We start from the raw sequence: 25,969 nt of genomic DNA on the forward strand, positions 1-25,969 counted from the left end.
TCAAACTGGCTAGGTTTTGAAGGGAGCACCTGGTCCTGGTTGTGATCGCACACACTTTGACTGTTAATTCCCTCTGTTTCGATTGGGGTACAAATAGTCTGTATGCTATCGTACCTATGAGAAAACCCAAATGTTCTAATCTCTGAGTCGGGACAAGAGAGCTCTTTCCATAATTTATGAGGAGCCCGTGCTGTTCTAAGGTTTGAATAGTCCGTTGGCAATCTATCAGTGCTTGTTCTCTCAACCCCGACCTGATAAGAATATCACCCTAGTAAGGGTGGAGACATATACCTCCCTGCCTGAGGATGACAATCAGGTTTACCAGGACCTTGGAGAACACTCTTGGGGCGGTACAGAATGCCAAATGGCAGGGCCCTGAACTGAAAAAGTTCTCTTCCGACGCCAAATCAGAGGAACCTTCTGTGGCCCTTGAATATGGGAATATGTAAGTACGCCTTGGATAGATTTATTGATGTGAGGAACTCCCTGGATGATAGGGAGTCTGCTACTGACTAAAGGGTTTCCATCCGGAACCTTCTCAGCTTGACAAATTGATTCACAAACTTCAGTTCTAAGATGGCCCTCCACTCTCCATTCTTCTTGGGGACAGTAAATATGATGGATTATACACCCGTGCCCCTGAGAGGCAGGCACACATTCTATAGCTTGGCTGGAAACAAGGCGATGTATGGCCTCTAATTTCCAAAGTCTTTTGAGAGGGTTGTTGGAGAGTGGAGAGAGTATGAATTTGCTGGGGGGGGGGGGGTCTCAATAATTCTATTACATACCCTGAGGATATAATCTCCAGGGTCCATGCGCCAGAGGCTGACTGGACCCAGGTTTGATGAAACCTGAGAAGTCTGCCCTCCACCGGAGTCTCCCTAGCATCACACTTTAGGCTTTCTGTTGTCTTGGTTGGGTCTATCGCTACTAGTGAATTTGCGGGAGAAGAAGGGCTTCCGAAATTGTCTTTTTTGATGCCAGGCGGGCTGCCTATATTCCTGCTTGGACTAAGAGGGGGCTGGCTGGGCCCAGAAGGACTGTATAAAACTTTGCTTTTTATCAAAGGGACAAAATGTTTTGGGCATGGTTTTAGTTTTGTCCTTGGATTCAACCAGGATCTTATCCAATTCATCACCAAAGAGTTTGTCCCCCTGAACAGGAAGTCTGTAACCTTGGATTTCGATCTCCAGTCCATTTGCCATTGTCTGAGCCATAATAATCTCCTAGTGGCTACAGAGGAAGCCATGGCCCTGGCAAAGAAGGTTATGGTAACCAAGGTGGCATCAGCCCAAAAGGAGGCTGCCTTCAGAATTTTATTTACTCCGTCCACTATTCTTGTCTCCTCTTTAGGTATAATATTCAGAAGCTTCCTGGCTCACACTATCAAACCTCTGGCAACTAAGGAGGCTGCTGACAAAGCCTTTATGGCCATGGCCTCATGGGATCATCTGCAAAATTGCTCCGCCCTTCTATCTAAGACTTCCCTGATCTGACCCTGGTCATACATGGTCATGAGACCCGAAGACTGTAAGGGGGCCACAGGGACGTCTACAGGGGGGACTTGCAGGATATCATTGGTATAGCTTGGCATCGCCTAGAGCTTACGCAGGAATCTGGGGTACTGTCTGTTGGCAGTAGGTCTGTCCCACTTCTGGGTCATCTGAACCTCAAAATTTTCTGGGAAAGGAAAAACCTTGGTAGTGACATTGGCATCTGGAAAGAGTTCCCCTTCGCCCTTATGCTTAGATCTAAGTTTACACTTAGCTATCTCTTTCCCTCCCTCCGCCAGTTGGAGATGGAGAGTGGCCACTGATTTGATAAATAGGTAATGATAATCCTCTGCCTGCAAGAGGCGAGAGGCTTGTTGGGGAACCTGGATGTCCTCTAATCCATCCTCCCCTGAGGAGAACTCATCCTCCTCTTTATCTGAGACTTTTCCCTCCGAGGAACCTAAAGACTCAGGTTCATGCTCAACCTTGCCTTCTTTAATGCTGCTTTAGTTTGCCAGGAAGCATGGGTTCTCTTATTTTCCCGTGAACTACCAGGAATGGGGGAGGGAAGAGAAACCTGCAGAGTAGGAGCGAAGGACTTGCCACCTAAATGAGCCCTAAACATTGTGTGCATTTCATCCCTCATCCTCTTTCCAACTTCCCTTAATGAGCTCTGTGAGCTCCGTGGCTAGAGAGTCCCTAATGGAGGTCTTAACCAGTAGCTCCTTGTCAATAGGGGCAGAGGCAGCAACTGGAGCCATTCCAGGGCTGGCAGGGCACCATGAAGAGGCTCCCGGTGGCACTTTGTCTGAGCGCGCCAAAACTTGGGTTCCCACTGTTGCAGCAGCCATTTTGGAGGCGCTAGTGGAATTCGCACCTAAATTGGTCTCCTCAGGGCTCGGGCTGCACTGAAGTTCTGTCGTGAGGGAGAGGGATTGGACAAGCCCTCTGTGGCAAGTGTCTGCCCTTCCCTGCTGTGTTGGGTCGATGGGTCCGCAGTCCTCATCCGAGGACAGAGAGCTTCCTTTGTTGTGGGGCATCACAGTAGCCGGCCCAGTAATAATGAGGGCAAAGGTGCTCACTGCTAGTCAGTGCTAATGCACTAGTAGTCAGACTACGCTCCCCAGCTCAGACAGTAGTCAGACTACGCTCCCCAACTCAGAAAAGCACACGGACCAAAAGATAAACAGAATAGTAGTACTCAGAAGAAATAGATTAGTTTAGAAGTTAAGACAGGCAATTGTCTCAACTGCTCTCCCTAGAGGCAGGAAACAAACTGGAGGAGAAATGGGAGGGTCCCAGGGCAACAGTGAAGCAAAAAATCTTACTTAAGATTCCTGCCTCCCCGATTGATCGCAGACAAAACACCTAGTCCTGAAACCCAAAGGAAGAACAGAGTCTTCTATCCACAATATACTTGTGTTTTTCCACACTGCTTGTAATTTGACCTCACTACTAGGTTTTGGCAGCTAGCAAGGAATCTCATTAATGTAGTTTTACAAAAAACACTGATATTTTTAAATTGTGCTATTTCTAGAACTGTGTGGAGGAGTTTCTGGAAGTTTGTTTTTTCACATAAGTCATGATTAGAAGAGCATTAGCTTTTCTAACTTAAAAAAATCCTATCAGGAATTGTGGCAGTGCTTATTTACATACAAAGACAGTTTGATTCATTAAAACATCCCTTGAGCATGCTAGCTGTTGCTCCAGAAACTCAGTGACCAGGCAACACACGAAGAGATAGCTTCTCAAAGCAACTGCTGAAAAAAAAATTACTATGAAGCTGTTTTATTTAACTTGCCAAAATTACCTCAACCCTTTAATAAAAAGACAAAAAAGCAGTGTCCCCCCCCCAAATCCACCGATGAAGCAATTAAACAAGAAGATGCAACAAAGAAATCAAAATATATAATTTACTACTTCAGATATTAAATACTATTTATTTTGGGGATCTTGGTCTAAATTGGTAGTTTTCCAAATTGTGTACTGGGATTACTCTATATTATACTCAGTACTCTAATAGTAAAACATTAACTATTAAAATAAAGCTCTTATTATCTGAATCATCATTATCTGAATCAAGTGTTTCCTTTTCTTTAAAAAATAAGCAGCTTTCTTGCCATGAAATCACCAGATCTTTGATGAAGAATCCATTTGCATTGTACACAGTTTAGCTGGGCTTTATTAGTATTAATACAGGGATTTCATTTATACAAGGCAACATGCCATTTGAAGCCACAGTTTTTATTGATGAAAATTACTATACCATAAGAGAAGGTTTGCATTCATGGTGACAAATAATACTTACCTTTAAAACTGGGAGAATTCAATTTGTTTTTTATCTAACAAATCACAAGTCTAAGCATTATTTGTCCTTTTCATCATAACTAAGTCTACATTGCTCATGAAAACACAAAGGATTCTAAGCTGCATTTTGAAATTAGAGAACGATAGGCAGTGTATGACTGAAATGGTTTTGTATCTAGAACAGGGGGGACCAACCCTGGTGCTTCAGATGTTCATGGACTACAATTCCCATCAGGCATGGCCAACTGGCAGGAGCTGATAGGAATTGTAGTCCATGAACATCTGAAGCACCAGAGTTGGACACCCCTGATCTAGACGAACAAAAACAATGCATTCATTTGGTCTCTGATCCAGAGCTTTCTGTATATTCCAGTAACCATGTATGTTCCAGTGCACATGAACAGTTGCACTTCTTTGGAGATCACTACTCCATACATGTATGTAAAGCAGCTCTTTCTGTTTATGAATAGGGTAAATGTACACAGACACAAATTTCATCTTCAGAGTAGAACATGCATATATAGGACTCTGAACCATGATGCACATGTTTTATGATTTTTGAAAACAGGGTGACATTAATCTAAATTTTGCCTGCACTTTGGAGTTCCTGAGGCAAATAATTAGATCATAACAGTATGCTTTCTTCCTCCCTTCCAAATTTTTCCACACAAAAAAGACTAACAGTGGCCATAGACTCAATTTTCTTTCACAATAGTATCTCACAGAATTTTAAAGGAAATTTAGTGGAAAAACCAGCAACATAAATCAGAAACATTATACAAATGGAAAGATGTAATGTAGGCGACCTGGCACTTTCCCTTTTTAGGGACCAACCTTCTGGAGTACCTAAGTATAAATAACGCATGCAAAGTATGGGTTAAGAAGTCAGATTTTCTCCTGTGAAAATTGAGGCTGGCTTTTGGCCTTCCCAGATACGTTATTTAAACAAAATGAAAGACTGCTTCTAAAATCAACTTACCCTTCTACTTCTTTCCATATATTTTCACATTTGGGAGAACCACCTAGAAACAGTGCTTTACCACCTTGGCATGACACAAAAGCAACAATCACAGGCATTGAAGTGAGGGATACAGCAAATTAGTATGCTGTCGCATACTAATTTTTTAAAAAAAAAGAATGCACAAAATTTTGTTTAACCAAATTTCTTATATTATATAACAAACATAATTGTTCAGAAATTTCTTCTGCTAGTTTATTTAAATACATCCTGTTTGGGCACCTTTAAGTTTCGCCAGCGCCTCAATATCACTTTGTATTTTTCATCATCATTCTTTTCTGAGGCTTTTCTTAAGACAACTCTCATAACTACAGCAGTTTCTGTTTCTTTGTCCTCTCCAATTATGAGGTCTAGTGTGTCACCAACTTTTACCTAAAGAAAGAGAGGGGAAAATAATACAATGAGCTATACTTCGCTTAAGGAATAACTTCTGATGCCCAGTTCCCTCTTGCCTGTTAATGGGCGGTTCCGCACACGAGTAAAATAGGTTCGACCTAGTTCCCTGAGAAGGTACTGACCTAGGTCGAAGCCATTGTTGTTTCCCACTGCAACCAGCTTGATCCCAGCTCGAAGGGCGGGATCATCCTGTGCCTCTTCGCCGCTCCGTTCCAATTGGCTACTGTTCTACGGCGGGAAATGCGACCCCGCGTTTCCCTTTTTTAAAAAAAACCACCACAGGAATGGAGGGACGAAGGTGGTGTTTTTTGATTGGCCGCTTACATGGGTACGGGGAAATTGTGCTCCATTTGTGCGACCAGCCATCGTTTCCAACGCAAGAAAGAAGAGGGGAAAAAAATTAGGTGCGATTTTTCACCGCGGTAGTTCTCCAGCTCTACACATGCCCAAAATACTCAGTTGTGATTGGCTGAACAGGCGACTCCTGGCGCTGGAGATTCCGCACTTTACTGAAATGAAGCAGCGTTCGAGTGTGGTTCCCCGAAAAAGTAGTAGTTTCCAACTGGAGTCGGAAATTTGACAGTTACATGGGATGAAGCTGATACAGAACCATGTCGATCCCAGTGGTTGTGCAGAGCACTTAGGTAGAACGCAGCTCAAACTTAGGTTGATAGCGCAAGTGTGGAATCGACCAATGTTGCACTCTGTAACATCTGCCATGACTAGAGTGCTGAAGTCACAGCTCAAGCAATGGAAGCATACACAGAAGTAGTGGGCTTGTTGTCAAAAGGTCAACTAGTGAGAGCAGCTGGAGGAGTATCTGAATTAGACTCGCAAACCTAAGTGACAGAGTTCTGAAGAACCCTGAAAACAAGCTACTTTATTCTGGCCAAAAAAAATTGCAGGATTAGAGCTCACTTTGCCAGACAACTGTAGCTTGCCCAAGCATTTACTACAATAAAAGTGTTAGCTTGCATCCACACATTGCTGGATATTGTGCTATCATCATGTTACAGAAATCCGTTGCACCTGAAGTGTTTGGATTTATACCCCATCTTTCTCTCCCGTAAGGAGTCTCAAAGGGGCTTACAAACTCCATAAGAACATAAGAAAGAGCCTGCTGGATCAGACCAGAGTCCATCCAGTCCAGCTCTCTGCTACTCGCAGTGGCCCACCAGGTGCGTTTGGGAGCTCACATGCAGGAGGTGAAAGCAATGGCCTTCTGCTGCTTTCCCGTTCTCTCCCATCAACAGGCATCTTGTGAGGTAGGTGGGACTGAGAGAGTTTGGATAGAACAATGATGAGCCCAAAGTCACTCAGAAGGCTTCATATGTAGCAGCAGGGAAACAAATCTGGTTCATTAGATAAGAGTCCTCTGCTCATGCAGAGGAATGGGGAATCAAACCAGGTTCTCCAGATTAAAGTCCACCTGCTCTTAACCACTAAACTATGCTGAAATCACTTGTCCATGCAGGAAACCAACTTAGATTGTAAAGTCTTCCAGAACAATTTCAATAAATTCAATGAATAGGAAACAACATGGAAACATGTAAACTGGGAAAAATAATAACTTTAAATATATGCTGATGGAGTCTAAACTAACCAAGGGATCTTGAGGTTGTAGCAGACAGCTCAATCAAAACATCAAGAACAGCAGTGGTGAAAAAGGCAACCTCTTTGCTGGGGATTATTAGGAAGGAAACTGAACATAAAACACTCAATAGTGTAATGCTCCTGTGTACAGTACTAGTTACTAATTCTCAAAAAGCACACAAGAGGGCAACCCAAATGATTAATGGTTTGGGAGACCACGAGGAAAGAATAAAGGAGTCTTGTTCTTTTCAGTTTAGAAAAGAGACAACTAAGGGGAAAGCAAAATAGAGTTTGATAAAATTATGCATGGAGTAGACACAGAAACTTTTTTCTCCCTCTTCCAAATACTAGAATTCAGAAGACCCAGTGAAAGTGAAGGACAATAAATTCAGAATAGACAAAAGGAAATAGTTCTTTACTGAATGAATTATTAATTTGTGGAATTCACTGCCTGAAGACATATTAACAGCTACATGCAAGGATGAATTTAAAAGGGGGTTAGTGGCTACTCACAGGGCATGAGAACTAAAAGGAACCTCCATAATACAGTGGCTGCCAAGTTTTGAATACCAGCATTAGAAGGCAACATCACAAGAAGGCCTCAGCCACTATACCAATTTAGTTGGCCCTCAAGAGGGCGGAGCGAGGGGGAACTGTGCCCGGGCAAGCGTGTGCCCTGTGCCCCTGCCACGCCCCCATCTGCCCCGTCTCAAAGTGCCCCCACCACGCCCCCACAGGGGCACGTGCCCAGTGCGTCATGCTTCCCCCCATCCCCTTGGCGCTATGCTACTGCCCTCAAGGGGAACTAGCTGGCCACTGAGTGAAAAAGGATGCCAGACTACATGGACCATCAGCCTGATCTAGCAAGACACATTCTTATGAAAATCCAATTGCAAATATCTGCTGCAGCACAGTGACAGCCAATGATTTGCGGTGCAGGCTTAAGTCTTAACTGTGTCACAGGAATATTAACTTCTTTTTTTGTGGCTGCAAAAGACAAATGCATCTACCAGCCGGAATTTGCTATGTTTGACTGAGTTATCTTCCATGACAAAAGAAGTAAGGACAGTAAAAATCTGTCATCCTGATTTTGCAAATTTATGTTTCTTATGCAATGTCATTATTCTCATAACATAAGTAGTACATATTTGAAAACTATTGGGCCCAAGTCTTTGCAAGTTCAAATAATTAATTCCAAAGAATGAATTCCAAAGAATGAAATATTTAAGCCATAAATATAGTTCTCAAGACCCTTACCGATCTGCTTTTTTTCCATAGCTTCTCTCCATTTAGTCTCAGTTCACCATTGTAGAATGCATCTTCCACTTTGCTTTGGGGGAAAAAAGATATTTTTAAAAAATATGTGACTACACACACACGCCTCACACAATACTGAATGGAGATGTCTGCTTGTGTAAGGAATCTGGGTATTCATCAGATGGCCTGCAAAACTTTAGCCTGAAGTTAAGGTAGCTACAAGCCGAATATTGTAAAATTATTGAGTTGCAATACTGGGTTTGTTTTTAGAACTATGTTCTAATGTAAATAAGATTTTTTAAAATAATGCCTGGCTTATTATTCTTTTCCTTTTAGTCTATGAGTCAACAACCAAGAAAGGTGGCAAACTTTTTGTTTATCTGAAAGGTATATGTCTGTGTAGTATGTTTCAGTGTGATAACCTGCTCTTATAGTAGCTTGTAAGATTTTTGCTATGCTATGATATATTCCTGTCAACTGCCAAATTGTTCATGCCTTTCCTGTGGACTTACTTGCACTTTGCAGTTAAACCTAAGAATTAAAAATATAATTTCAGTGATGATGAACATTAAAATAGTTTGAAAATATACTAGAAGCTGTATGTTAAGTGCTGTCAAGTTGCTTCTGACCTATGAATCAATGCCCTTCAAAACATCCTACTATTAACAGCCTGGCTGAGATCTTACAATCAGAGGGCCGTGGATTCCGTATACTCAATCTCATGCTGGGTCTTTATGCCTAATAAAGGCTTACTGTACTGTACTGTACTCATGCTGGGTCTTCCTCTTTTCCTGCCGCCATCAAGTTTTCCTAGCATTAGGTTATCATATCCAAATATAATACACAGGCATACCCTTTCAGAAAAAAACATTGAATAGTTTTGCCACCTTACCTGATACCAACATCTGGTCTGGCTCATGGACTATTTAACCAATCAATCTAGTTGGGTAGGGATTTTTCCCTTAAATTACTACATCAAGTTAAATTCTAAAACATGTCTCAGAATATTGTTCTAACGGATAATCATCATTAATTTTCATAGAAACCAAAATGTGCACAGCAATGATAATCTATTCTTTACTAACTTGCTACAGCAATAAGACTAGCAGAAAAGTGCAACAGATTATCATTCTAAACCTTTACACTTACTTTCTTGCAATATCTAGACCAGCTTTCATGATTACATCAAATCTGAATGACTTGACTACTTTTTCAAGATCTTTGTAGCCCTTCACTATGGTGGCATCATCTTCAAACTCATCCTCTGAATCACTTATCTCCTCATCTTCATCTTCATCCTCCTCCTCTTCCTCTTGTACAGTTTGTTTCATATTCTTCCGAGAGCTTTTGTCGCTTTTGAGTCGTACAGATATTCTTGTTATATATTTGGACAATGGTATCAAAAATACATGGCATTTTATAGGAGAAACAAATAAATGTTTTGGGATGACTTCTGTAACTGGCTGATAGCTTGTAGAGTAAAAAAATCTCTTCCAAGGTGCACAGAGTTTATAAGGTGAATACTCCAAGAGCCCAAGACAAGCATTTAGGTTTCTTAAAGCGCAAAGGGGCAATCTGCGACCTGTCATAACGCACCCTGTAACAAAAGAAGATATTAGGCTCAACAGTGAAGGACCATTTTCTGAGTACACTAAAACTAGCATCACTGTGTAGTTAGCGAGAGTGCTAGAAGTAGCACTTAAATAGATGAGTTTAAGTCTGAAACAAAAGAATGCCAAGGGATATAACCATCAACATACCAGATGTCAGGCACAGGGCACAATCTACAGAACGTAACTCCTCAACCTTTCCCACTCCCTTACATTTCCAATCAAAATTAATGAGATTTCAGTGTATTCAACTTTGACTGGATTATATCCAGTAGTATGAATTCTGTGCTGACTCTTATGATTGGTTTTCGTTAGAAAATGTTTAGAGCAAGTACCTCATCCATACAAATTTTTCACAGACATGTCATAAATGTCCAGAGTCAAGTCAGATTGTTTTTTTAAGATATTTAGAAGCCTGTCTTTCTCCTAAGAAATCAAGACCCCAGGTAGTTACTAAAAAGTACTACAAATGAACTAAACATATATATGGGGGTGCAGTTTCTCTGAGAACCATCCAGCAGCTGTAACAAAGGTCAAAGAACTGACTTGTATTCTGTAGACCACACATTCCAAATTAGTTTTTTTTTTTTAAAAAAAAGCGGGATTGTACCAAAATAAATAGGTGGATACCTGATGGCAAAACTTTACTTTGATGGAAAGCCTGTATCAGAACACATACAGCCCCATCCAAAGGGGGAGGGGCTAAACGGGCTCCTGGAAGCAGCACACTGCCACACCTGTGCATTCACCCTTCCAGGGACACATCCTGGTAAAGGGGGCAGATGTGCCAGTGGCCCCATGTCCTGCAGCCACAAAACCCGGAAGTTTGGAGCACAGCAGGCCTGCACTGGCATCTTGTTAGAAGCCAGAGTTGGGGATGGGCTGTGGCATTCCCAAGGGTGGAGCTGACACTAATTGGCTTCCTCCCGGAATCCAGGGCCAGGTGCGCAGCACACGGCTATCGGATGTACACTACCCTTTGGGCGGCATATGTCCTTTAAAACCTGCTTTCTGGGGGTAGGGGAGTTTCGGGGCTTTCCGAGCTCCCAGTGCCGCTAAAAATCCCTATTGTGGGACAGCACCGTACTAGCTCCATGTCCCACTCCCTCCAGGTTTGGATGGGGCTGCAACATTGGTAAACCTTAAAAGATGTACCACCAGTGGCCTAAACTTTCAGACTGTTACTTATTCCTGCTCTCTCATTGTCATTTTAATACAGTCATTCTAAAGGCAAGACAAATATCAGTCCATGTATTGTATGGCTGTCAGGTCCCAGTGGGGCAACACCCACGGGGTGGGGGGAGGATGCAACGCCCCGGGCCGAGCAGTGACAGAGGCGTGGTCGGGCCATGGAGGGGGCATTCTGGGGTGGAGTGGGGGTGGGCGAGCAGGGGCGCAGAGCACGCATGCGCTGTGAGAGCAGTTTCCCCTCATTCCACCTCTGTCAGGTCCCCCAGCTACTGGTGGAGGATTGGACGGTAGGGTTGCCAGATTCAGGTTGGGAATCCCGTACATTTGGGGATGAAGCCTGAGGAGAGGAGAGGGACCTCAGTGGAGTACAATGTCTACCATCTAAAGCAGGGGTGGGGAAGCTTTTTTCTGCCAAGGGCGATTTGGATATTTATAACATCATTTGTGGGTCATACAAAATTATCAACTTAAAAATTAGCCCACTATATTTGCTTAAACATTTAACTCACTCCTAATGTGATGGCTGGAACTGCTTCTCTTTGGTGAGGTGTGTGATGTCAGCTGGTATTGATGATGTTGCTACTCGCAACTGCTTTTCCAGGTTTAAATTCTGAGTCCCACCTGCGGTTACCTTGGCAGGGCTAGACCAAATAATTTCATGGGCCTCATATGGCCTGTGGGCCGGGCGTTCCCTACCCCTGATCTAAAGCATCCATTTGATCCAGGGGAACCAATTTTTGCAGACCAAAGATGAGATGTAATCTGGGGGATCCCCAGGTTCTACCTGGAGGCTGCCATCCCTAACATATAGCAGCTCCGTTAACTTCAACAGCACTGCTGTAAAATATTGGAAAAACTACCCATAAAATATTAAGGAGAGTTAACACCATTCTGCTCTCCAGACAGGACAAACATCACAGAAGAGAATAAACTGGCTCAAATCTGGCATTAAACATCGCAATACTCTGAAGTCAGGGGGAGAACATTTCAATTTGCCAGGCCACTCTACTGCTGACCTGGCAGTCACCTTCCTTCAACAACTTCAACGGGAGACTCTAGGTAAAATTGCTGAATTGATACCAAGAGGTTTTACATTATCCCTTCCCCACAAAGGAATTTGGGATTTTTATCTCACTTATAGGTGTTGACTATCTTAGTAAATCATTGATTTGAAGAAATAGAGTTGGTTTTTATATCCTACTTGTTTATACCTTATGGAATCTTAAAGCGGCTTACAATCACAAAATCCGTTCCTCTCCCCTGAATAGGCACTGAGAACTGTGACTAACCCAAGGTCACCCAGCAGGCTTCATGTGGAGGAAACAAACCCAGTCTTCCAGATTGAAGTCTTCTGTTCTTACCCACTACAAAACACTGGCTCTCATCTACAGAATCCACTACTCCTGTTAACTAACAGGTGATATCATAATTACTTAAGAGTCTGTATATTTCTCTTGATTAGATCTGTATTCCATAGTAACATTTTATCCTGTATTTTAATTGCCCTTGCCATGTTTGTTTATTTATACCTCACACATAAATAGCTGTGTAGTGAAGATCCACTCACAGCATCTGAAAAGTAGGCTCTAGTCTATGTTTCCTGCCTTTTAGTTCTGCTAAAAATAATTATAATCCAGTTTTATGCCACTATAAATCAGTTTTTTAAAAAACCCTATCAGTAAACATGGCATTGCAAGGGTGCATGTTAAATGTTTCCATTTTTTAAAAAAATTGGGCTGTTCTTTCATTCTAATAGACAGATATAGATGCACATGATGGTTCAATTCAGCAAGCCTCTATTGGCCTTTAAAATAGTAAATAGTAAAAAACTGATAGTAAATAGTAAATAACTGATTAAATAGTAAATAACTGATAGTAACAATAGTAAAAATAGTAAAAAACTGATTTAAAAAAACATAAAGTGAAAGGAAATCTACTGCACATGATGGTTTTTACTGTTCAATCCTATGCCTGCAAAAAGTCCCACTGAATTTCTACAAAATTTGCAGCATGAGCGTATAAAGGACTATTTGAGACCCATCTTCAGAAATCCAACATTATTATTAAGTAGGCTCGAAAACAGGAGGTCTTATCCAATGGATTTGGGGGGGGGGGGGCTGTCATTAAGTTCAACAGAATTACTCACAAGTAAGTACGCACAGAATAGCAGGCCCTCTCTTGTGATTTGTTATTAGCATAAAACGGGCTATAAACCGCTACACGCTAAGCACCCTTAGGCACAAGGCAGAGTCCCTAAGATCAATGGAGCCTTCTACTAAATAAACGAGGTTTGGATCCGTTGAGAACTGAACAAGCTCCGGGTATGTGCAGGGCTGCTGCAGCCAGAAGACGCAGGCCCTGCGCGCCATCCCAGCCTCTTGCCTCCTGCAGCAAGAGCGCTTCGGAGAGCTGCCGGTCCCTGCCCGCGGCTCGCGCCCACCTTGCACAACGCCCCACGTTACCTGCCTCCGCTCGACGCTCCAAACCCCGGCCGTGCCGCGAACCGTGGTCCGGGCCTGTCCTTTCCAGCTTCCTCGTAGAGAGTAGTGGAGGCGAAGGCACGTTCATTTGCCGAAGCCAGCCCCCTCTGCTGGGGAAGAGCGCCCGGGAGGACTCTGCAGTTTTTGGTCTTAACTTCTCGCCGGAAAAAAGTGGCGACGGGGCTGCTGACTGAATGCGCACACTTGTTTGGGGGCAACTTCTCATTGAAGGGGAGGGGTGGGGGTGGGGGTGGGGGTGGGGGTGGTTGGCTGTTAAATCATTTTAGGATTTGGGTGACAATCTTAAACATTCTAAGAAACAGTAGGATGTAGTGGTTAGAGCATAGGTGTCGAACTCGCGGCCCTCCAGATGTTATGGACTACAGTTCCCATCATACCCTGCCAACATGCTGGCAGAGGATGATGGGAACTGTAGTCCACAACATCTGGAGGGCTGCGAGTTTGACACCTGTGGGTTAGAGTATTGGATCAGGGTGGCAGGAGCCAGTGGGAGATACCATTCCACGGTGAAGTTTAGTCCTGGCTTTCTCAAACTGACTTTCCCCACGGGTCAGTGTCAAGATAAAGTGGAAGAGAAAATGTATTGTGGAAGGCTTTCACAGCCGGATTCAACTGGTTGTGGTGAGTTTTCTGGGCTGGGTGACCGTGGTCTGGTGGATCTTGTTCTTAACGTTTCACCTGCATCTGTGGCTAGCATCCTCAGAGGTGTATCACAGAGGGAAGTCTGTTACACACTGTGTCCAGTGTGTAACAGACAGTGTGTTACAGACTTTCCTCTGTGATACACCTCTGAGGATGCCAATCACAGATGCAGGTGAAACGTTAGGAACAAGATCCACCAGACCCCGGCCACACAGCCCGGAAAACCCACCACAACCAGTGGAAGAGAAAAGAATCGTATATGCCACCTTGAGCTTCTTAGAAGAATCCTGTGTGGTAATTCATAAAACAGTACTATCTTCTGTAATTGTTCATCTTAAGAACTATTTTGAATATATAAGCTACAGAAACTTAAGACGCATTAATAAGCCTATGCCAGTGCATAAAACTAAAAACTGAATTTCTAAGCAAAGCTCCTTTATATATTTCTCATTCCTCTTTACCTTCCATCCAAGTTTCTCCTATTTCCACCTGTTCTGTTAATAAACTTTAATTTGTTTGAACCTGTTTCAATACTATTTTGTGCCTTGAGAAGGGGTTTACCAAGAAGTAAAATAATGGACTCCTTTTACCTTCTGATGGAGACAGGGGTAAGTTATACTGATTTGTTTTATCTCAAGCTACCATCTGAAGTAGGAATGGCTCTGGAAAAAGCAGGAAATCTGACAAGCTTGGTCAGAGAGTGGTTATCAATGAGTTGAGGTGAGAAGGTTCTGTCTCAGCTGGCAATACCTAGCAATTAGGATTACCTAGCAATGGCTATTGAGTGCATTTGTTTTATAGAGCTGTTGCCACAACTTGTATTTATTTTGGGGATTTCAGAGGAGGGAATCCTCTTCAAAAGTCTACTAACTTTAATGGTAAACACACTTAGTAATGATGCTGATGCTAAGAATAACAAAAGTCCAAAGACCAGTGGATTGTTTGATAGAGAGTGCATCAAGACTAACGATCAAATCTGGTCTCTTTGCAGAATCCACTGTCAACTAAGATCAATCTTATTCCTTCTAGACTTCTTGATTTGAAAAAAAAAATTCTACCTCCTCAAAAGACAGAAATACCAGAAGTATATTGAAGCTGAATGAGAGCTTCTCTGTCAAGCAACAATCTCCAACAATGCCAAACAATTCTGGTCTGTAGTAAATAGAACATGTTGTTCCTGTAATCCCACTATGTCAGTCATTCCAGCAAATAACTGGTTCTCATATTTCTTAAATTTCTATCATGGGAGCATAGCTGACAGAACTGAGCCCCCAAGGAACATATCCAAATGGCCATCTTGGCCACCAGTCACGCATCAGAAAATTGCTGATTTGATTGGGTGCCTAAAATCTAGAAAGGCCCCGAGCCCAGATATTATTACAACAGAAATTCTCAAAGTAAACCCAGATTTGTGGGCTCAACTCCTTGCCGCTCTGTTCACTCAAATACATTACGGGCATTGTTCCAGAAAGGGGACCCACAATGACCCGGCCAACATCGGCCCCGTTACCTTGCTCTCAATAATTGGCAAGCTATATGCTAAATTTCTATATGGCAAACTTAGGCCCTGAACAGGTAGGTTTCTGCAAAGGCAAATCTACTTTGGATCACAGCCTAGTTTTGTCTCATTTAGCAAATAGATACAAACTTTTTGCTGCCTTCATTGATTTGAAAGGGGCCTTTGATTCAATCTCGAGAGATCTATTATGGGAAAAGCTTACTTCTTGGAATATTGGAATATTGACCATAGATTGTTATTCTTAATCAGGCAGCTATATTCCAATACAACATGCCAAGTAAAATGTTCACCAGAGGGCCTCCTCACAAGTAACATCCCTGTTAAATGAGGCATTAAACAGGGCTGTATTTTAGCCCCCCCCCCCGTTTAACATATTTTTATATGACCTACCATAGGTATTCTCAGAAGTTAATGTCCATCGTCCCAGATTAAGTCCCACCAACATTCCTATACTATTATATGCAGATGATGCGGTTTTATTGTCCCACTCTAGAATTGGACTATCCTGCCTAATGAATAGTTGTGCCATCTACTGCAAGACTAATCAATTAAAGATCAATTTTGAGAAATCTGAAGTTCTAGTATTTGCCAAAAAATTTAAAGTTTTCAAGTGGAAAATACAAGATAACCCAATCGAACAGGTAAAGCAATTATATCTCAAGATAACATTCAGCCATAATCTATCATGGTCTACTCAATGGAAAGCAGCCCTCGATATGGCCTCAGTCAACTCAAATGCAATACTGTGCTTCTTCTACAGTAGGGAAAACCAATATATTCCGGCTGCCTTGACAGTTTTTAATGCCAAAATAGAATCTCAACTGCTATATGGGGCCCCCATTTGGATTAAATCAGTAAATTACTCTTTAAATTCAGTCCACACAAAATTTCTACACAAAATTATGGGGCTGCCAAATAGTGTGCTCAAAAAGGCATTGTATTTAGAAATTGGACAATCAACCTTAGAAACAAAGGCTTGGTTGATAACCAGAGCTTGGTTCTGGTTGTGTGTCCATTTTCAACAGGACCCTTCAAGCTATTTATATCTAATGATAACAGAATCCAAATTTTCCAACTGGCTCCCATTAATTACAAAATTGAGAAAATTGGCATTTCTATTGCATCCTTGGATATGTTGTCCCATGCTGATGCCTAAAATAGTCTGAAAGAAAGATTACTAGAAACAGAATCTCAAAACCTATTTGCAGCGGCATCCAAAACATGTTCACCCCTTAGCTCCTCAATACCATTTAAACAGGGATGCATAGCAGATTATATGTGCATAATGCTGAACCCTAGCCTTAGGAGAGCTATATGATAAGCTAGGTTCGATGTTCTGTCGTCAGTGCTGCTTTATGGTAGATTTTTTAAAATAGAGGGTGCAAAGAGATTCTGCTCCTGTAATTCTAAACAACTGGAAACTTTAGCCCATTCCCTCTTCTACTGCACTAAATATGAGGGAATTAGGGGAAAATATGCAAATGCTCTTCCCTTGAACTGTGACAGGATTATAGATACTCAAAAGATCTTATACTTGCTAAATAACACTGATCTTATAGTTTGTGAATTGGTGGGCAAGTTTTTACTAGAAATTGTATACCCTAAAGCCGTGTTGGCGAACGTGTGGCACACATGCCCAAGGTGGCACTCGGGGCCCTCTCTGTGGGCATGCGAGCTGTCATCTCCCCCTCCCCCTTCCCCCCTGCCAAAGGTGGTTGCCGGCAGACATGCACAAGGCACTTTGCCAGCTGGGGCGGCAGCCAGTCTCCTTGCAGGAAAGAGAAGCAGGGTATCCATCCCTGGCGCTCCAGAGGTGGCCCCTTCCCTTACCTGCAAGGAGGCAGCCAGTCTCCTCACATGGAAGGGAAGCGGGGCGCCCGTGCCTGGAGTTCCAGAAGTGGCCCCTTCTCTGCGAAGAGTCAGCCAGTCTCCTCACAGGGAAGGGAAGCGGGGTGCCTGGTGGGAGGTTTATTGGGTTTTGGAAAGCGAAAGTTTTACTTTCCTCTCCCCGCACACCCCTCCCCCTTCCCTTGCCAGGCCCCCAGTGTGATAATAATGTCATTATTTCAGGGAGATTATTAGCATTAAACCTAAAACCTAGTTTTGAGGAAGCAGTGTAGGTAACCCTGTTAAGCTTTGTTAAACCCCACTGATTTTCATGGGAAGAACTAAAGCGCTATCCTTTACCTGGGAGTAAGCTCCGTTGCTGGCAATGGGGCTTGCTTCTGAGTCAACCCTCCTAGGGTCATGATTCACCCATTTGACACGTTGCATGGTTGCTTCAAAGCAAAGCCATTGACTACCACCAAGCTTACTCCTGAGTAACGCGCTCCTCAGAGCCAACCGTTTTTTTCTAAACTAAAACCTCAGTAATCAGGTTAAATTGCCATGTTGGCACTTTGCGATAAATAAGTGGGTTTTGGGTTGCAGTTGGGCACTCGGTCTGGAAAAGGTTTGCCATCGCTGCCCTAAAGGATAGTTCTGTTTTTTAACTTTGATGTGTCACTCTGTTATTAAGAGATTCTTTGTTATCATTCTCTTTGGGTATTGTTTTAAATCTGGTTTGGGGTTTTTTGTTGTTGTTGTTTTGCTGTTTTCCCTGTATTTTCCCTGTATCACTTTTATATACCAATAAAGGCTTGGTGCTATATATATTTTGGGGATTTTAACACCCCCATGTTTTTTTTTAAACAAAATTTTGGATTTGTCTGCAAATCTGGGGCTTTTTAAAGTTTGTAAAATGATCTGTCTTGTCTGTTCATGGCTCCATTCTCCAGATCCACAGATATGGCCATGTTGAAAATGATATCAGATTTTTAATGGAAAATTTGGATAGCACATTGTACACTTGGCTGCAGACCTGTCATCTGGTTTCATCCTGAACTGTGAAATGATAACCTTACATAAACCACGTGTCCTGCTTATTAAAACTATTCACATTAGATTAAATCAGGAGCAATAATTTCCCCACAGTTATAAATTATTTTTATGACCCACTTCATTATCTGACACTGAAGATTTAGAAGATTTTTAATATTCGTTGTTACAGACAAATGTATTTCAGGCTGAACCAATTTTTCCATGTACTCTTGGCTAGTTATTGCTTTATTATATGTCTTCCTGTTCAGATAATTTTTCATTCCTTTTTAAAACCTAAAATTTCAGACAAAAAAAGGATGTACTTCAGAATTTAAAAAAATTAAATGCAAATATTGATCCCAGGTTTTTTTTGGGGGGGGGGGATTATTAAATTCATATAGTTGAGAAGTAGAAGGGATTCTAAAGTTTACGGTAATCAGTTACATGGGGGTATCCTAAGTGGTTCATTTTATACTGCTTTGTCATTCCGTCCCCTAAAGAAATCTGAGAATTGCAGGTTTGTGATGGTGCTGAGAATTATTTGTTAGAGAATCTTAGGAGGGGTATTCAGAACTACATTTATGTGGGTTTTTTGTTTGGAAATCATGACACGGAAACACAGTTAAGAATAATGTAAACTGGTAGGGTGAATATGCTGCTTAAGAACACAAAGATCCAAATGGATCAGACCTGTAGTCTAGCATCCTGTTTCCTATGGGCGATTCCCCACTTTAAAAAAGGAGATACGCACCGGGTTTGTTTGCTGTGGGACATTTTGGGTGCGGGGTCATACTCACCACTACAGCTTCTGCCCCTCAAACATTGCTAAGGCAGCAGCCACCAGGAATCCCCACTCTGAGGCTTTGGTATGCGCGTTGAGCTCAGGGGCTATCCTGATTGGCTGCTGCTGCTGGGCGGGACTATGGGGGAAGGGGGGATGCTTCTTTAAGTAAGTCACCGGGGCTTGTTTCCAAGTCAGGTTTCCACACGACGCGGCACAATCCTAAAGGCAGAAACCCCTTGAATGGCTCCTCTCCTCTGACACACACGCACAGGAGGCACAATTTTGGGCTAACCCTCTGAGACCAACAGTCATGCAACATCCGCTGGCCCTTCCCAGCGCCACCAAACCTTTAAGAAAACACCCCTCAGAAGTCATGGGGAGGGGGGAGAGGGAAGCAATCCCACACGCCGAGTGAACTTCTCTCCCTCTGACCACCCAGATCCTCCGGCGGGCTTGCAGATCCCCGCCTTTCCTTGCCCCCCATTGGTAAACAAACCCCAACTCGTTTCCCAAGCCTCCAGAAATGAAACATGGTGCTGTTTTCCCCATTTAAAAAATGCAACTCATCACTGCGAGCAAGAAAAGAATCTTTTCTGCAAAATGCACTTGCTCTTCTACCCACTCCACCTGTTTGCAAGCGCCGAAGCCAGCACCCAGGGGCTTGCCTTGCAAATGCCAAACCAGACAGTGGGGCATGAGCTATTTAACCGGCCAGGCCAGACGTCCCTTCAAACATACGAGCAGATGTTGATCTCAGCAACGCAGGGGGAAAAATAATTGGCTGCGCACGCATCCCGCCCCAACCCACTGCCTCCTTATTGGACAAAGGCTCCACGTCACTACCAGGGGCGGGAATCTCAAACCCGGAGTCACCCCTGGACTTCCCCACTGCCCTGTGCTCTATGCAGGGTTTTCCAAAAGGTGCTCTTCAGATGAGGAACTGAAAAGATGTGCGCTGGGGGGGGGGAGAGCGGCAGAATCGGCGTGGCTGCGTTGTCGCCACGTTTGTAGTAGGGAGTGTAGCGGGACCCCGCGTTACTTGCCGCGAGTAGCATGCAACAAAAGGTGAGTGGGAAAATGGCCTGTGTTGGCCAGGCAGATGCCGCAGAAGCTCACATGCAGAGACACAGAAGCTAAAGTCTTCACTGTAGTTGCTGTCCAACAATTGGCATTCAGAAGAAATCTAATACAGAAATTGGTCTGGAATTTCAGATTGCAGTTCATGAGGCTGCTGGATTTATTCTCATTGCTATTCGAATGCAGTTTACCATTGTTGTATTTTTCTGTATTTTAGTATCTATGACAGAAAGGCCTACCATTGCTGTCCATCTGCTGCCTGCTAGATTTTCTTGCTGCATATGAATATGCTGACCCAGCATCCATGTAAATCTGGGCAGTAAATAGCCTAGATTTCTCGTCCACCTGGCCACCATTGATCTAACTAGTAACTAGTTGATGGACTCATCATTACTTCGGCACCACTGAAGTGTCATTTTGTTAGTTCATGAGGCATAAAGCACATCTAAATGGTTGTGTGTTGTTTTTTAAATCAGAATACCAGCCACAGATTCATCCTGCATCCTATTTTATGTCCACAGAACTGGGTGCAGGAAATACATCAGTTGATCCACCAACTTTTAATTAGTCAATAAAGCAAGGAAATATTAAATGATATCTGATGTGCCATCAAAGAACAGGGACCTCTAACATATAAAATGGATCAAGTAACAGCCTTGTTAATTTCTGTGAGTCAAAATCACATTAAATCCATTCACTTAAAAGTTTTTCTATTTCAGCCTCTGAGTCATTCAACCTTCCCAAGAAATAGTTTGCATATTCTTTATCTGCTTGGCTCATTTCTCCTACACTTAAAACAACTTATTTCTCTTGGTTTTCTACTTAGAATATTTTATTAATCCCTTTTTTCTGATTAATAAGCTGAAGTATTTCATAACTGCTGCAAAATGTTCATCCTGTGTGCCTTGCCTTTGGTTGTTGCCTTGGGGGCATATCTCACTAACATTAAGCAGGTGGTGAATACGAGAGAAAAGGGGAAATAACAATTAAATTAACTGCTAGTTATTTTTAATATCCTTATTAGCTTTGACAACTACACATTCCATCAGGAAACCTTAATTAGTTTGAATTATTTGCTTACTTTTGTATTCCCCAGAGGTTTGCTTCTGATTAATTGCTTTACTACTTGGAAGAGTATGTTCTTATGCCAAATTAACAGCACCTAATTGTGTAGATATATACTAATGTGGTTAGTTTCAAGAGAAAATAATGTAAGCACAACCCCCGTCTCCCATCATTTGTATTTTCAAGACATGTTTTTAGATGTAATGTGATGCAAGTACTCCTGGGTAAAAGACCCACTGAACGCAGCAGGACTTACTCCTGAGTAAGCATGTACCGGCTCAGGTGGAACATGGTAATTTTAATGTTGTTGTTGTTGTTGTTGTTGTTATTAAAAAATACTTTACCTTTCTCCTCAATGAGGATCCAAAGTGGCTTACTTTACAAACTGGCTCCTCCATTTTACCTTCTCAGCAACCCTGAGAAGAAGCTTGTGACTGCCTTAAAGTCACCAAGTGAGCAAGGATTCAAACCTGGCTCTCCCAGATCCAAGTCTGACATTCTAGGGGCTGCAACCTGGGGCTCTGGAGCCGCATGCAGCTCTTTCAGTCTTATTTATTTATTTATTTATTTATTTATTTATTTATTTATTTATTTATTTATTTATTTATTTATTTATTTATTTTTCAGATTTTTTAGACCGCCCCATCCCCTAAGGGCTCTGGGCGGTGTACAACACGATAACCATTGTATACAGATAAAAACAGTTAAAACCTTTAAAAGCAGCAGTAGATAAAGGACTAAAAAGAATAATTAAATTAATTTGTAAGATGGCGTCCGACAATCTAATTTCACCCTCTTTCAGAGAGGGAAGGGCAGCAAATCCCGAGATGGCAAAGGCACAGATGTAAAGGCCACGGGAGGGGGGGGGCACCATCAACGGCTGGTACCTCCAAAGGCCCGGCGGAACAGCTCCATCTTACAGGCCCTGCGGAATTCTGTAAGGTCCCGCAGGGCCCGGACAGCTGGTGGAAGAGCGTTCCACCAGGCTGGGGCCAGGGCTGTAAAGGCCCTGGCCTGCGTGGAGGCCAGCCGTATCATCGAGGGGCCAGGGACCACCAGTAAATTGGCCTCTGCTGAACGAAGAGGCCGTATTAGGACATGTGGGGTGATGCGGTCCCGAAGATACGAAGGTCCCAGGCCGCGTAAGGCCTTAAAGGTCAACACCAGCACCTTGAAGATGATTCGGAACTCCACTGGGAGCCAATGCAGCTGGCGTAGCACAGGTTGGATATGATCCCAGGTGGCATTACCTGTGAGCAAACGCGCAGCTGCATTTTGGACCAGCTTTAACTTCCGAATCAAACGCAAGGGAAGGCCCGCGTAGAGCGATTTACAATAGTCTAATCTGGAGATGACCGTTGTATGGATCACTGTGGCCAGGTCGGTCTGGGAGAGAAAGGGGGCCAACTGCCGGGCCTGGCGAAGGTGGAAAAAAGCAACCCGGGTAATATGGGCCACCTGGGTCTCCATTGATAGAGACGAATCCAGGTGGACCCCCAGGTTGCGTACGGAGGGGGTTGGTGCCAATGTGACCCCCTCCCACACCGGTGGCTGAAACATCCCCCTCTCCCCCTCGCGGCCCAGCCAGAGGATCTCCGTCTTCGATGGGTTCAGTTTTAACCTGCTCTGTCGCAACCAACCAGCAACCGCCTCCAAACAATGCTGTAGAGCTGCAGGGGCGGCGGCTGTTCCCCCCTCCATCAACAGAATGAGCTGAGTGTCATCCGCATACTGATGACAGGACAGCCCAAAACTCCGTACCAGCTGAGCAAGGGGTTGCATGTAGATGTTAAATAACAGCGGGGACAATAATGCCCCCTGGGGTACGCCGCAATAAAGTGGGCACTTCCAGGAGGCCTCATCCCTGTACCTCACTTGCTGATTCCGCCCCCGGAGAAACAAGACAATCCATTGAAGGACAGTGCCCCGCACCCCAGAGGCAGCCAGGCGGTGGGCCAAAAGGTCATGGTCGACCACATCAAATGCTGCGGTAAGATCTAGCAATACCAGCAGCGCCGATCCGCCCTGGTCAAGCTGCATACGGAGTGTGTCTGTGACGGCGACGAGGACAGTCTCCGTCCCATGCCCAGCACGGAAGCCGGACTGGAAGGGGTCAAAAGCCGATGTGTCATCCAGGAAACCTTGAAGCTGCTCCAGCACCACTCTCTCAATTACCTTCCCCAGAAACGAAAGATTCGAGACGGGGCGGTAATTGGCCAGATCTCCAGGATCTAATGATGGTCTTTTTAAGAGTGGGTGGACCACTGCCTCCTTCAGCCCATCCGGAAAAACTCCTTGCTCAAGGGAGTTATTGATGATGCTCAACAGATGGGGCCGTAGCTCCGCTCGGCAGGCTTTCACAAGCCAAGACGGGCACGGATCCAGAGGACAGGTAGTAGGTCTAACAGCAGCTAAGGTCCTGTCGACAGCGGCTTCACGGAGCAGGGAAAACTGGGCCAAACAAGGGCCTGAAGACGGCAAGGGAGTCTCCAGTTCACTAATTGTATCCAACGTAGGTGGAAGGTCGTGGCGGAGCGACGCAACCTTATCCGCAAAAAAGCTCATAAAAGCCTCACAGCTAATATCCAATTGAGGATTTGCGGACCTCTCTGACAGGGAGGTCAGTGACCGAATTATACGGAACAGTTGAGCCGGGCGGGAGCTAGCGGACGCGAGGGAGGAGGAGAAGAAAACCCTCTTCGCTTCCTTCGTCGCCATCTCATAGGCTTTCATAAGCGTCCTATAAGATGTTCGCGCAGCTTCGTCGCGAGATTTCCTCCATGCTCGCTCTAGTCGTCTAAGACCCCGTTTCATCTGACGCAACTCCTCCGTGTACCACGGAGCGCGTCGAGAGCGGGGGCGTAGAGGACGCCGGGGAGCAACGACATCGATGGCATCGGAGAGCCGGGCATTCCAGTCCTCCACCTGCTCATCGAGTGTGCCAGCGGGTTCAGGGTCCCGAAGAGCATTCAGGAAACCAAGTGGATCCATGAGTCTCCGCGGGCGGGCGTAAATCAGCCCGTCGCCTAGACGGGGGTGTTGTGGCAAGTCCATCCGGACCTTCAAGGCATAATGGTCGGACCATGGCACTCTATCAGTAGAGGATACGACCAAGTTTATCCCCGACCCGAAGACCAAGTCCAGCGTGTGCCCGGCCTCATGAGTGGGGCCAAAGTTTATTAAGGAGAGGCCTAGCGTCGCCATGGATGACACTAGGTCCGCGGCCGCTATACATGAGGCGGCGTCGACATGGACGTTGAAGTCCCCCAAGACAATAAGTCTGGGGAACCGCAACGCCCAGTCCGACACCACCTCCAGCAGCCGCGACAGGCTGTCCCTCGGTGCGCTAGGCGACCGGTACACCAGAAGAACAGCCACCCTCTCCAAGGTCAACCACTCCAGGCTGACACACTCTATGCCAGTGATCTCCGGAACGGGGACTGCCCTAAAGGGAATATACTGCAGCTCTGCATGGCCTGGAGGTCAGAGGGTAGTGTGGGCATGTCCCTCCAGGAAGGAAAGGTTGAGTGGAGAGGCCAAACCGGAGGCGGCTCCGTGCGTGAGGGTGCCGCTTTTCGCGTCTCCTCCACTCACCTCTCCTTCCAGCCCTGCTCTGGAGGGCTGGACGGACATGCCCACACTGCCCTCTGACCCTTGGAGGTTGGAAGGTAGCGTGACCATGTCCCTCCAGAGCAACTGCCATCCCCCCCTCTGCCCCACAGAGCAGGCAGCTGCCTGCTCCATCAAGCAGAGGGGGTTTCCTTGCCCAGCACTGCTGCCTCCCGCAGCGCCATCATCCCCATTCTGCCCCCCGCAGCAGCCGCCATCCCTGCAGCCCCTCTATCCCTCCACAACCCCCTCTGTCCCTCCAGAGCAGCCGCCATCCCCCCTCTGCCATCCCTGCAGCACCGGGCAGGACGTGGCCACCATCCCCCCTCTGCCCCATGGAGGAGGCGGCTGCCTGCTTTGTCGGGCAGAGGGGGTTTCCCTGCCCAGCGCCTCCGCCTTCCAGCACTGGAAGGAAAGGTGAGTCGAGGGGCCAAACTGAAGGCGGTTCGGTGTGGAGCCACCTCTCTGGCTCGGTAGATCTTTGAAGCCATGGAAAACGGGTCCAAATGGCTCTTTGGGTGGTAAAGGTTGCCGACCCCTGTTCTAGCCATTGTGCCACACACACAATTTTACTGTGGCTGAAAAGATTTATTAATTACACTGAAGAATACAGTAGGTGTACTTGTAGAAACCATCAAAAAGATCATAAGCAGAACAGGTGATGAGCGTGTGTCTATGTATTTCCCCCTGAAATTTAAGGATGGGGACACCATCCTGCAATGCCTATTGTTTAACTTACAGGTCTCAGGATTTGACTGAAATAGTGTATTTATTTATTTATTTATTTTCATTTGAATCTAACAGCAAAGATTCCTATATAGTGAAACAAATCTGTCCAGTCCATCAGCAGGTGGATTATAAAATATAACAACATTTTAGTTTAACAGCAAAGATTCCTAGAAAAACAACATAATGCTGTGGAGCTAGGACTGAAGAAGAAGAAGTGTCCCCAGCCAAAGTCTCCTTCCAAGCTAATGCATTACATTACAGCTCTACTCCTGCTACAAAAAATGCCACCCTGAACGATTCTGTTGGGCTTGTTTTTCAA

At 44.5% G+C, this 25,969-nt stretch overlaps 1 protein-coding gene across 2 annotated transcripts; it reads right to left on the reverse strand.

Annotated features, from left to right (window-relative positions):
* Window positions 1–3,657: 3,657 nt before the first annotated feature.
* MTRES1 (mitochondrial transcription rescue factor 1) lies at window positions 3,658–13,447 on the reverse strand. Of its 2 annotated transcripts, none has more exons than XM_048493429.1 (4): window positions 13,328–13,447; window positions 9,214–9,661; window positions 8,065–8,137; window positions 3,658–5,190 (listed from the first exon to the last, which is right to left on the reverse strand). In XM_048493429.1, the coding sequence occupies exons 1-4, from the start codon at window positions 13,431–13,433 to the stop codon at window positions 5,014–5,016; spliced, it is 804 nt and encodes a 267-aa protein (XP_048349386.1). In that variant the 5' UTR covers window positions 13,434–13,447; the 3' UTR covers window positions 3,658–5,013. The 2 variants fall into 2 exon arrangements, with proteins under 2 accessions (XP_048349386.1, XP_048349395.1); XM_048493438.1 differs by having other exon boundaries at window positions 13,332–13,428.
* Between the last annotated feature and the right edge of the window lie 12,522 nt (window positions 13,448–25,969).

This window comes from Sphaerodactylus townsendi, linkage group LG01 (genome assembly GCF_021028975.2).
Source record: "Sphaerodactylus townsendi isolate TG3544 linkage group LG01, MPM_Stown_v2.3, whole genome shotgun sequence".
Classification (NCBI taxonomy): Eukaryota; Metazoa; Chordata; class Lepidosauria; order Squamata; family Sphaerodactylidae; genus Sphaerodactylus; species Sphaerodactylus townsendi.